This window comes from Hyperoodon ampullatus, assembly GCF_949752795.1.
Source record: "Hyperoodon ampullatus genome assembly, chromosome: 3".
NCBI lineage: Eukaryota > Metazoa > Chordata > Mammalia > Artiodactyla > Ziphiidae > Hyperoodon > Hyperoodon ampullatus.
In genome coordinates, this window is record NC_136916.1 from 36928732 (window position 1) to 36941876 (window position 13145).

Genomic DNA, 13145 nt, shown 5'->3' on the forward strand with positions numbered 1-13145 from the left:
CTTGCCTCCTTCAGTCTGGTGAGGGGTATTTCTATATATCATTTTCCCCTGATGTACCTGAGACACTGCTCCATTGTTTTTTTTGTTTTTTTTTCCTCCTCTCACCCCACAGCTCTGTACCTTGTTTTTTAGGGGGAATTATGTATGGACGTGTTTGTTTTAATCCTTCTGCTTAGTCTGCCCGGAGCAGAGAAGATGGAACTCTGAATGGTCAGAAATCATGATAAGCTGCGCCTTTCTCTGGATGCAAGGAAGGTTGTGCCAAGCCCCCAAACTTTGCTTACAGTAGACTCTGCTCAGAGCCAGCTGACGCATGCGTTAGCCTAAAACTGAGCCAGAAGTGGCCTGGTTCTGTGGAAATACTTGCTTTGGGGGTGCAAGGGTCTTTATGCCACTTCTCTTGGAGACTGCACATTCAGCCGTCTAGCTTATGACTTCTCAGTTTAAGTTGTTGCTGACTCATTGTATTGTTTCGTATTGAAACTATTGCTTAGCATTGCCAGTGTTTATTCGTATGACTCTAGGGAATTGTGTGTGGCCATTTTCTATTTTCAGTAACAAGCTGACCAGTGGTAGGAAAGTGCTAAGTTCTGCAGCTATTAGGTGACTTGTTCTTGCATTCTATTTATCGGGTTACTCTTTTCCTTTCCCAAGACTATGAGCTTCTTAAATTGGGATGGTGCCTCTTATGATTGTAAGTTAAATGATCTTTCTAAAACTCTGAATTAGAGAGAAATCTTTCGATTTCAGATGCCTTCCTTTGGCCTTACCCTGTCACCAAGGCGCTTTATAAATTGCAGGGATTTGTGACTGCTTGGCTCTGCTGAGTGAAATATTGTGTATCTCTCCCTAGTAATGCAGGAGGAAAACCAAGCCTCCTCTAAGGTTTTGCACTTCAACTGCTGGGCCTGCAGAAGGCAGTGAAACTTTCCATTTTGCCCCACAGCCCAGACCCTGCCTCACCTGGCAACACAGTTATAGTTACTGATCCCAGCCGCCTCATTGGTGCCTTGGCAAATTATATTTACATCAAGCTGTCTCGATGGATTTTTAAGCTACTATTTATCCCAGTTGCTATTAGCTCAAGCCTCAGGAACAGATACTTTTGTTGGGTCTGTCAAGATTGCCTCAGACATGACTCTCAACCTGGGCACTTTAAAACCTGAGGTGCCTTGTCTAGAAGGAGAAAAAGACTCCACTTCTGTTTCACCTCCGTCCCTAGTATTCAGCTCAAACTACACTATGGACTAGAGAGGCTTTTGTTGGCCATGCTGAGAAAACTAATCACCATTTATTATGTTTCTGTGTGAAAATGTGTTCTTAAGTTTCCAACAACTGATATAACTTTCAAGTTTTAGAATATAAGCTGGTGATAAGATTAAATTGCCTATAGTGACTCCTGGCTTCCCATGTGATAACGTCTTGATAGTCCTAAAAGCAGTAGTCCTAGAGAATAGTAACTCCCTCTGAATATTGTTGGCAAAAGAGGCTTTCTAAAAAGTACTTCTTGTCATGATGCTTATCACAGTATTTAAGTCCCTGGGCCCCTTCCCAGTTGGGACCTTTTGCCCCTTCTAGCAGCTCTTGTCCTCCTGAACAACTTGAATCCATCTTCTTATATCCATCACCTACATCTGTGATATTTCTCTTGTAACCCTTTACTGGTTTTTTGGTGCCTAGCTTCTTCCAGTTGACTATTCCATGTGTCTTGTATGTTGGAAACTTCTTCCTCTATCTCTAATTGAGTCTCAGAAGCCGCCATCATGACATGTACCCTGATTTGATGACTCAAGTATTGTTTTGCTTTTAATGGTTTGTAGGAAACCCAGGATGAGTCAGCTGTGTTATGGTTGGATGAAATTCAAGGTGGAATATGGCAGTCCAACAAAGACACCCAAGAAGCACAGAGGTGTATGTATCAGTTGTTTTATTTCTACTCTGGTGGAAAGTGGGGGTGGCGAGGTGCTCCGTATCTTAGAACTCAGCTTGACCAAGGTAGAAAGATGTAGGGGGAACAGTTGGCTAGTAGGTGAATCTAGACACCTTCTAAACTATTCCAGTAACAGTTCTCTTCTGGGATAGTTGCCTTAGGAATCTTTGCCATTAATGAAGCAGTGGAGAATGGCGATGTTGGAAAAACACTGAGTGCCCTTCGTTCCCCTGATGTCGGCTTATATGGCGTCATCCCTGAATGTGGTGAAACTTACCAGAGTGACCTTGCTGAAGCCAAGAAGAAAAAACTGACAGCAGGTGAGTTTGGGTAAATAAATATGTGCCCTGAGAGTAAGAACTTGAAAATATCACAGGGCAGATGTAGAGCAAAGGGACAAGCTATAGGAAAGGTACTTCGGAAGTATTAGGCTTATTTTAAAGACCCAAGGAGATAATATTCCTATTTTTGAAAATATTCTTTTTCTTCCCCTCGAGGGTGGCTATGTTATTAAAAAGGTCAGTTTTCTGAAAACGTTTATCTTTCATAGGGTGTTAGTAGTTCTGATCACCTAAGCCTGTAGATATTTAAAAGTAGTTTATCTGCAAAAAGGGGAATAAAGATAAGATTTTTCATCCCGTTTCATGGCCCTTTTTAAAAAATTAACTAGAGAGGCTGAACGGCTGCAAGTCTTTTATCAGAACAGTTTTCTGACACATAAGGTCTTACTTAGGTATAGGCTTCGGAAGGAACAGAGGCAGTCAAGGTTGATTTCACCATTTGGACTTCATAGGTGTTTTCTTTTTATACTGTGGATATGAATGAGCTAAATGAGACATTACAAAGTCATAATTTAAGAGGGACTTAGGATCGCTCTTTACTCTCATAGACCCAGAGACAGGTTTTGGAATGGTCTTCATTCAGTTTGTTAACCCTTACCAGAACAATCCTGTGGTATCAGACATGTGAATGTGGGGAGTGTGGCTCTGGGTTTCTTTCATCTTTCCTTTATTTTCTGCCAGGAGATTATAACAGCAAGTGGGTGAAGCACTGGGTGAAAGGTGGCTATTATTATTACCACAATCTGGAGACGCTGAAAGGAGGATGGGATGAACCCCCAGACTTTGTGCAGAATTCTATGCAGCTTTCTCGGGAGGAGATCCAGGTAGGTCTCATTTCTTCACAAAAGAAGAAGCTGAGAGAAAGTACCTGTATTTTAGAGGTAATATTACTAAGGAGGAACAGGGCACATGGTCATAAGCCCTAGACTAAAATTAAGGCTACATAACAAACTACTTTGGAGTAATTTTTCCAGTCAGAGTGCTTAAGGCCTAAATTAGTAAAACATCTGGATTATAGACTTAAGTCAGATGAATTGTGTGCTTTTTAAAGAAAACTGGATGATCCAGCAAAGAACAAAAGAAGTTGCTGTGACTTCTCATTAAATGCAACTACTCTTAATCTTTCCCAGTGTACATTTTTAATCTCTTTTCTGACTATTCCACAGATTCCAACTGTACTGTGTTAGAATATAACCTGCACTTTCACATAAAGTTAGCATTTTTTCTTATAGCAGCTTTTAAAGTGCTTCTTTCCTATCTCATGTCTTTGCTTATGCTGTTCACTCTTACTAGAATTTCCTATTCACCAGTTCCTGAATACCTCCTATATGTACCAGACACTCTTCTAAACATTGGAGGTATAGTCATGAACGACACTGGAGATATAGTCATGAACGAAACAAAGTTCCTGCTGTCGTGAGATGTCCCTCCCCTGCCATCTACATGTGTCAAATTTTATCCTTCCAGGCACACCCATCTCAAAGTGTCACCTCCTCTACAACTCTTATTAAAATTCCTTTTCCTTCCCCTCTCCATCTTCATTTCAAGCCACCCCCCCATAGTCTTTGTATTCATTTAGAATTTAACCAACTTGGATTTGTTTCAGTCGTGTGTGTACTTACCTTATGCCCACTGTTAGTTTTTAAGGTGAGCTACTAAGTTTGCAGTCCTTGTATGTAATGACCACTTACTTTGTCCTTGACGGGCTGTTGAGCACTTCCAGCGTTACCTGGTGCTAAGCTCGTGGTTATCAAACTAGAGTTGTCTAATGTACATGAAAGGAGAGGGAAATATATTGAGGGACGTTGTTCAGTAAGCTCCTGTGGGTCATGATTAGACACATGATTAATACGCACAAAGATTCCTAGAGAGAAGGGACAGTAAAGGACTTTTAAAAGGTTATCTACTTCCATTGGGCAGTTATTCCCAAATCCTGTGTAGAAAAAAATGGAATGTTCACGTATGTAAAAGCTGAAATAGTCCCTTTCTTCAGAACTCACCTATCAGAGGAATGAGTTTCTATCTTGTGTTTATTAAAGTTCTCCTCTGAGGGAAATTATAGTCTCGTACCTTCCCAGTGTTTCATCTTCACTGCTAATGGTTTCACAGGTGATTAAATTTAACTCAGCTCATTGAACTCTCTCTGTTGGGCGTTGAGGGGCTATAAAGATGTATCAGAGTCTCTACTTTCCAGTTTTTAACAATATTGTGGTAAAAACAGCAGGCACAGAACTGAGTACTGCAACGTAAGACAGAGAGAAATAGATGCTGTAATAACAGTAAAATAGAGGAAATGTTAAGGAAGCAGTTAATTCTATCCTGGAGAAAGACAGCATAGATAGCATTTTAGCAGATGAGAAACAGGGAAGTCTATTCTTGACAGAAAGGACAGAGTGGGGAAGGACATCAAGGACTGGAGGAACATGGGCCATTTCAGGGAGGACGAGTGGTCCTTTGACTGGCATACGAAGTGGAGGAGGCAGAGAAGAGAGGCAAGGACCTGACGGGCCATGTGAAGGAAGCCAGGGTGATCTTCCAGCAGAGTGATTTTTAGCTCTTTTTGGGTCATGTACACCTTTGAGAATCTTACTAACCTCCACAGAGACACTCCTTCTTAATGTTTTGTGTATGGACCTAAGATTTTTTTTTTAATAAATTTATTTTATTTATTTTTGGCTACATTGGGTCCTCATTGCTGTGCGCAGGCTTTTTCTAGTTGCGGTGAGTGGGGGCTACTCTTCGTTGCGGTGCGGTGGCTTCTCTTGTGGAGCATGGGCTCTAGGCACGTGGGCTCAGTAGTTGTGGCTCACGGGCTCTAGAGCACAGGCTCGGTAGTTGTGATGCACGGGCTTAGTTGCTCCAACAGCATGTGGGATCTTCCCGGACTAGGGCTCGAACCCGTGTCCCCTGCATTGGCAGGCGGATTCTTAACCACTGCGCCACCAGGGAAGCCCTGGACCTAGGAATTTTTTTTTTTAGCATCTTTATTGGAGTATAATTGCTTTACAATGGTGTGTTAGTTCCTGCTTTATAACAAAGTGAATCAGTTATACATATACGTATGTTCCCATATCTCTTCCCTCTTGCGTCTCCCTCCCTCCCACCCTCCCTATCCCACCCCTCTAGGTGGTCACAAACCACCTAGCTGATCTCCCTGTGCTATGGGGCTACTTCCCACTAGCTATCTATTTACGTTTGGTAGTGTATATATGTCCATGCCACTCTCTCACTTTGTCACAGCTTACCCTTTCCCCTCCCCATATCCTCAAGTCCACGCTCTAGTAGGTCTGTGTCTTTATTCCCGTCTTACCCCAGGTTCTTCATGACCTCTTTTTTTCGTGTGTGTGTGTGTCTTAGATTCCATATATATGTGTTAGCGTACGGTATTTGTTTTTCTCTTTCTGACTTACTTCACTCTGTATGACAGACTCTAGGTCCATCCACCTCACTACAGATAACTCAATTTCATTTCTTTTTATGGCTGAGTAATATTCCATTGTATATATGTGCCACGTCTTCTTTTTTTATTCTTTTGCGGTACGCGGGCCTGTCACTGTTGTGGCCTCTCCCGTTGCAGAGCACAGGCTCCAGATGCGCAGGCTCAGCAGCCATGGCTCACGGGCCCAGCCGCTCTGCGGCATGTGGGATCTTCCCGGACCCGGGCACGAACCCGTGTCCCCTGCATCGGCAGGCGAACTCTCAACCACTGCTCCACCAGGGAAGCCCGTGCCACATCTTCTTTATCCATTCATCTGTTGATGGATACTTAGGTTGCTTCCATGTCCTGGCTATTGTAAATAGAGCTGCAATGAACATTTTGGTACATGACTCTTTTTGAATTATGGTTTTCTCAGGGTATATGCCCAGTAGTGGGATTGCTGGGTCGTATGGTAGTTCTATTTTTAGTTTTTTAAGGAACCTCCTAGTGGCTGTATCAATTTACATTCCCACCAACAGTGCAAGAGTGTTCCCTTTTCTCCACACCCTCTCCAGCATTTATTGTTTCTAGATTTTTTGATGATGACCATTCTGACTGGTGTGAGATGATATCTCATTGTAGTTTTCATTTGCATTTCTCTAATGATTAATGATGTTGAGCATTCTTTCATGTGTTTGTTGGCAATCTGTATATCTTCTTTGGAGAAATGTCTGTTTAGGTCTTCTGCCCATTTTTGGATTGGGTTGTTTGTTTTTTTGTTATTGAGCTGCATGAGCTGCTTGTAAATTTTGGAGATTAATCCTCTGTCAGTTTCTTCATTTGCAAATATTTTCTCCCATTCTGAGGGTTGTCTTTTCGTCTTGTTTATGGTTTCCTTTGCTGTGCAAAAGCTTTTAAGTTTCATTAGGTCCCACGTGTTTATTTTTGTCTTTATTTCCATTTCTCTAGGAGGTGGGTCAAAAAGGATCTTGCTGTGATTTATGTCATAGAGTGTTCTGCCTATGTTTTCCTGTAAGAGTTTGATAGTGTCTGGCCTTACATTTAGGTCTTTAACCCATTTTGAGTTTATTTTTGTGTATGGTGTTAGGGAGTGTTCTACTTTCATTCTTTCACATGTCGCTGTCCAGTTTTCCCAGCACCACTTATTGAAGAGGCTGTCTTTTCTCCACTGTATATTCTTGCCTCCTTTATCAAAGATAAGGTGACCCTATGTGCGTGGGTTTATCTCTGGGCTTTCTCTCCTGTTCCATTGATCTATATTTCTGTTTTTGTGCCAGTACCATACTGTCTTGATTACTGTAGCTTTGTAGTATAGTCTGAAGTCAGGCTCCTGGACCTAAGAATTTTAAACAGAGGAGTGATGTTACCTCACGTTACCTAACCTCCTACCTCCCTGAAAACAAAACAAAACAAAAAACAGTGACCATCAAATTGGTTCTCCCACTCTCCACTTTCCTCCCTTTCAGTGAATCTGTATTTTCACTGAATCCTTCATCATTTTCTTTTCCCAAAAGAAAAGTCCCTTTTCCCAAATTTATCATTTATCTTGTCTCTTGATTTTATTCTCTCCCAGTTCCTTGCAGACCTTGTACTCCACCTCCTCTATTTTTTGGATTATTCTAATATGTAACCTAGATCAGTGCTTTCCAGAATTTAGTGCAGTCTTTAACTGTACACACTGTTGCCCAGGAAAAAAAAAAATCAAGACTCTGATACCAAGGACAGGGGCATATATGGTATATCCATATACCATGGATATTAGGTGGGTAACCAGGTGTTCTCACTAATCATTCTCACCACTCCTGCCCTCATTCAAGCCAGGTCCTCTCCCACTTGGATTATACGATAACAGCATCCTAATTCACCCACTCAGGCTAATCTTTCAGCTACTCTGCTAACAGTGCGGCTTTTCTAAAAATAAATCTGATGGCTTTATTCCTGTTTGAAAGTTTGCTGGTTCTCCAGTGCTTGTAGTAACATTTCAAACACTCTAGGCTACTTCTCAAGACGATTTGTAGTCTGTCCACTCCCCTGCGGGGCCCTCCTCTGTGTCATTCCAGGGCATCTGGGCCTTGGTGTTGTCACCTGTCACTCTGTCTTCTTGTCCGCAATGACCCCAGATCAGCAAGCACAGTTCCTGGCACAGCTAGTGTTAGGTAGGTGAGTAAAGGAAATAACATATGAGGTAAAAGAAGGTGAAGTTTTTGTTTATGACTTTTTGGGGGGTATGAGGACAACTTGGCCTTGAAAAATAGATCTGAAGTCTGCATTCCCATTTCTTGGCTAAAGATCTAGTATAGCCTTGGAAAGCCTTGAGCATTAGTTTGTGTGATACTGTGTAAAAATTTGTGTCCATTCTCACCTATGTTTGTCTTCTCACGTGACCATTGCTTTTTCAGAGTTCCATCTCTGGGGTGACTGCTGCGTATAACCGAGAACAGCTTTGGCTGGCCAACGAAGGCTTGATCACCAAGCTGCAGGCTTGCTGCAGGGGATACTTAGTTCGGCAGGAATTCCGATCCAGAATGAATTTCCTGAAGAAACAAATCCCTGCCATCACCTGCATTCAGGTATTTCAGAGCCTATTATACAGACAGCAAGTGGGCTTCTAGAGCAGGGGTAATAAACAGTCAGCTCCTACGATCGAATGTCTGAGTGTGTCCTCCATCTTCTGACCTCTTAGTCTTGTCCTTCTTCTGACAAGCACTTCCTCTCCTACCATTGGAATCAATGTGTGCTCATTGCTGTTTAGTGTGGTGAGTTGTCCAGCTCAGTGGCAGTTCTTCTTGGGCACCTCATTGTCTTCTAAGACTGTTCCTTTGTGTCAGATTTGAATATTGAGAGAAGCAACTGCGATTTTGTTTCAATGACAGGGAAGCAAAATGTCACAGAAAGAATTCTGGGTTAGGAATTATGGCTCCAGCACTGCCAGGTAGTGGTAAACCTCTTCTCTAAGTTTGTGTCCTCATCTATAAATGGGGATACTAATATTTATCTTACCTTCCTCACCTGATTTGTTGTAAGGAGCCTATGAGAGCATCTGTGCAGATGCACTTTAAGGTGTGAAGTGCTGTGCTCACATCAGGGAGGTGGAAGTTAGCCGGTGTGCTCTCCTGGTGGAGGTACAGCCCAGGCCCCCCTTCCCCTGTCACTGGTGGACGTGATCCTTTTTAAAGCTGCATCATGAATTGCACTTGGATGGTATCTCAAGACAAAATCTTTTAACTTCCTCTGACCCTTGGGAAATAATGTGTCACATGTAATGTTTGATGGTTTCAGTCGCAGTGGCGAGGATACAAGCAGAAGAAGGCGTATCAGGACCGCTTAGCTTACCTGCGCTCCCATAAAGATGAAGTTATAAAGGTGTGTAGCCCAGGCAGGGTTTCTCGACGTGGGGAGTGAGCATGATATGTGTTGAGATGAAGGGCTCTTCTAATTTCCAGGACCCCCTTTTCCTTTTCCACAGATTCAGTCCCTGGCAAGGATGCATCAAGCTAGAAAACGCTACAGAGATCGCCTACAGTATTTCCGAGACCATGTGAGTACCCTTGGGTGACAAGGACCAGTAGAGTTAGTTTTGCTGTGATTGTGGTGGACAGAAGAACAAAGGAATTTCTCTTTTTTTGTTCCTTAGATAAATGACATTATCAAAATCCAGGCTTTTATTCGGGCAAACAAAGCTCGTGATGACTACAAGACTCTCAGTGAGTAACTGTGGCTCAGCAGAGGACAGTTGAGGCAGTGGTTGAGAGCCGTCAGGTTCTGAGTATTCTCCATGGATCTCTTTTCTTGTCCTGCAGGCAAGGCTTGGGGGGTGGGGTGCTGCTTGTGACTTAAGCCCCATTGCTCACCTGTGACTTGATGTCTTGTTGCTTGCTGTATTCGCCTTCCTCATAACAACATAGCAGTAGCATGACCGGGAAGACTGCACTTGGTGGTTGTCTTTGCATATCTCAAAAATAAACAAATATCTTATGTGTGAATAGAGCTTTTTTTTTTTTTAAGACAGTGCTGATGTCTTCCAAGACACAGAACTTTTATTGACGGTTCCATTCTTCGTCTGACACATGCTTTCTTTCTGTCAGTCAATGCTGAGGATCCCCCTATGGTTGTGGTCCGAAAATTTGTCCACCTGCTCGACCAAAGTGACCAGGATTTTCAGGAGGAGCTTGATCTTATGAAGATGAGGGAAGAGGTCATTACCCTCATCCGTTCTAACCAGCAGCTGGAAAATGACCTCAATCTCATGGATATCAAAATTGGACTGCTAGTGAAAAATAAAATTACACTACAGGTATGGTCCAGTGCCAGTAAGGGCCTTGGGGTACATTGTCCTGCTTGGTACCCCTGTCTCTCTCTAGGTGACTTGCAGGGAGGGGGTAGGAGGCTGGCTTTCTTCTCAGCGAACGCCATACATTTTTTTTTTTTAAGTTAAATAGAAATCAAGTGATTTAATCACAAAATTTTAAATAGAGAAAAGTAGATAAAAATCATCCCATAAAAAAAAATCATCCCATAATTCCACCACCCTAACAATCATTTTATATCCTACATTTTTATTTAATATAGAGGATAAGATATTTTCCATATGAAAAGTCGTCATAAATATTATTTTTAGTGGCAGTGTGATAATTTATCAGGAAATAATCTGAGTTACCTCTTTTTCTCTAGACTATTTGACATTTTCAACTTTTATTATTATGGAATAACACTGCAGTTAATGTTTCAATGTATATGTAGCTTTTATTGTGTTTAAGACTTTGTAAGATAGATTCCTAGAAGTTGGTTTCCTGAATCAATGGACATTTTTATAGATGAGGTTCTTTATAGGAAGATGGAAGTAGGAATAGATTTGATTGATGTACTGAAAATAAGGTACAGTGTAGTGATTCTAAAATATTTAAGGGATCTGCCAGTGCAGTAGACCTTCATGAAAGTTTTTAGGTGCTAAAAGACCTTTCCGTAATGCCCAGAGTTTCATCTTTGAAAGCTTTTTGGTTTATGTATATGTGTTTGTTTACAGGATGTGGTTTCCCACAGTAAAAAGCTTACCAAAAAAAATAAGGAACAGTTGTCTGATATGATGATGTTAAATAAACAGAAGGGAGGTCTCAAGGCTTTGAGCAAGGAGAAGAGAGAGAAGTTGGAAGCATATCAACACCTGTTTTATTTACTGCAGGTGAGTGGCTCCTGGAATTAGTATTGTAAAATTTAGTTAATTTACTTTTCTCAAGAAAACCTTATGCATAGATCTCTGTGGAAGTCCTTCTGGTTTCCACTGAGAGATGAGCAAAGGGCTGTCTTGTTTTTCTTTATTACTCAGGTACTTTCTAATCCTTCAAGCTGAAAAATCTTGAATATTTGTGCCAGCCTTCATGTCATCTAGAAATTACTTATCCCTTGCTTTCGTTTCAGACCAACCCCACCTATCTGGCGAAGCTGATTTTTCAGATGCCCCAGAACAAGTCCACCAAGTTCATGGACTCTGTAATCTTCACACTCTACAACTACGCATCCAACCAGCGAGAGGAGTACCTGCTCCTGCGGCTCTTTAAGACAGCACTGCAGGAGGAAATCAAGTACGGACAGATTTCTACAGGGCATACATGGGACCCCTCCCCACTGTCATAGGTGCTCATAGTTTGAGATTCAGGCCTGCCTGTGCCTTTTCTCAATACTGTGACATGTGTGAAATACTTACTCTAAAAGAAGCATTTACCTTTTATAATGTAATAATAGAGATTATGCACTCACACAGACTAATTATACTAAAAATACAAATTAATTATATATTAATTATATATATACTGTACACCAATATGAACTAATAATATATACACAATATAAACTAATATGCTAATTATAAGCTAATATAATAAACACTAATATAAAATGTTGCTGTTTCTGGGGAGGTGATAGAGATTTGCCAAATTAGTTTTAGGAATATTCTGTATTAAGATAGAATTTTTTAAAAGCTGGTCTAAACATGAAGATTTCACAACTTTAGCTAACAAAGGACCTGATCATGTTCCTATGATTGAGTTTGCAACAACAGCAGGAAGGTCCGGTATTCAGATGAGTGTTGGGGAGTGTTTCTAGAGAAAGAGCATGTAACCCTTTCCTTCCAACTATCATATTTCTGTTTTTAGGAGATGGGATCTTTAAGTAGGAAGGATCTTTAGGTTGGTAGATTTGTGATTAGTTTGAATTGAATTTGTATTTTATGTTTTATAGGTCAAAAGTAGATCAGATTCAAGAAATCGTGACAGGAAATCCTACAGTTATTAAGATGGTTGTAAGTTTCAACCGTGGGGCCAGGGGCCAGAATGCGCTGAGACAGATCTTGGCCCCGGTGGTTAAGGAGATTATGGATGACAAATCTCTCAATATCAAAACTGACCCTGTGGATATTTACAAATCTTGGGTTAATCAGATGGAGTCTCAGACAGGAGAGGCAAGGTATGATAACCACAACACCTTTTCTTTCATGTTTTTATTATTTTCTCTCTCTCTTTTTTAAGCAGTTAACATTTCTTTGATTTATAAATTAGTGATTGCTTAAATAGGTTTTCTTTAGAAACCCCTTCTTTAAGTAGTTGACCTGGTAATTTATTCACTTATTTAGCAAATATTTATTGAGTACTTACTAAGTGCCAGACACTGTGTTAGATACACCTACAATAATACGATAACAAATGAGACATACAATAATGAATGAAGAAGACATGCTCCCTGCCCTCTGTTCATAGTTTATTGTGTGGGAGAGATGACACACAGGTACATAGAAATAAAGTTGCAAACTGAGGGGAGTTTCGTGATGTTTTGTAGGGAACTGTAATGGAGAATTTAAGAGGGAGCTAACTTAGAGGGGTTAGGGAGAGCCTCCCTGAGAAGGTGAACCGTCACATGGTGGAGGCCTGAAGGGTACAGTGGGGCCAGCCTTGCTAAGAGCTAGGTGCAGAGTCTTCATGTCTGAATGCTGTCAGGTGGAAGGAGCTTGCGAGAGTCTAGGACCTGGAAGGACACTGGGCATCAGCAGAGATGCAGTTGGATGGGAAGACTCACACAGATCTGAGTGAGATCACTGTGTTTCATTAAAGGGAAGAGGAGCTGGTGTGGGCAAATGATGAGCTGCCCTGGAATACTGAGAGTTGGACTAACTAAATTAACGTAATCCAGGAGAGTTCTGTGCCGGGGCGGTAGTTTTCACCACCAGCGTTAACACATCCAAAGGAAAAATGTGTCAGTAGAATATGGGAAATGCTGGGAAAATACAGTTCAGAGAGCCAAAATGTTTAAAATATTTTTATCCAGCTTGGGTGAGGACAGGGGGGTGAGGAATAGAGATCTGAGCAGTTTAGTCTATGAAGGTTTTTTCCTTTTTGGTGTAGAGTAGGGTTAGATCATACATGAAGTTCTCTGGAGCTTAAGAGGA

At 41.4% G+C, this 13145-nt stretch overlaps 1 protein-coding gene across 1 annotated transcript in view; it reads left to right on the plus strand.

Annotated features, from left to right (window-relative positions):
- Positions 1-13145, plus strand: part of IQGAP1 (IQ motif containing GTPase activating protein 1) — a gene marked incomplete at its 3' end in the record, with an annotated part of 100156 nt that overhangs the window by 66611 nt on the left and 20400 nt on the right. The window contains exons 16-26 of the mRNA XM_079701085.1: positions 1821-1911; positions 2083-2250; positions 2953-3095; positions 8110-8280; positions 8990-9073; positions 9177-9248; positions 9345-9414; positions 9796-10004; positions 10734-10889; positions 11126-11289; positions 11945-12169. Coding sequence (XP_079557211.1) covers positions 1821-1911; positions 2083-2250; positions 2953-3095; positions 8110-8280; positions 8990-9073; positions 9177-9248; positions 9345-9414; positions 9796-10004; positions 10734-10889; positions 11126-11289; positions 11945-12169 — 1553 coding nt within the window. The remainder of the gene's footprint in view (positions 1-1820; positions 1912-2082; positions 2251-2952; positions 3096-8109; positions 8281-8989; positions 9074-9176; positions 9249-9344; positions 9415-9795; positions 10005-10733; positions 10890-11125; positions 11290-11944; positions 12170-13145) is intronic.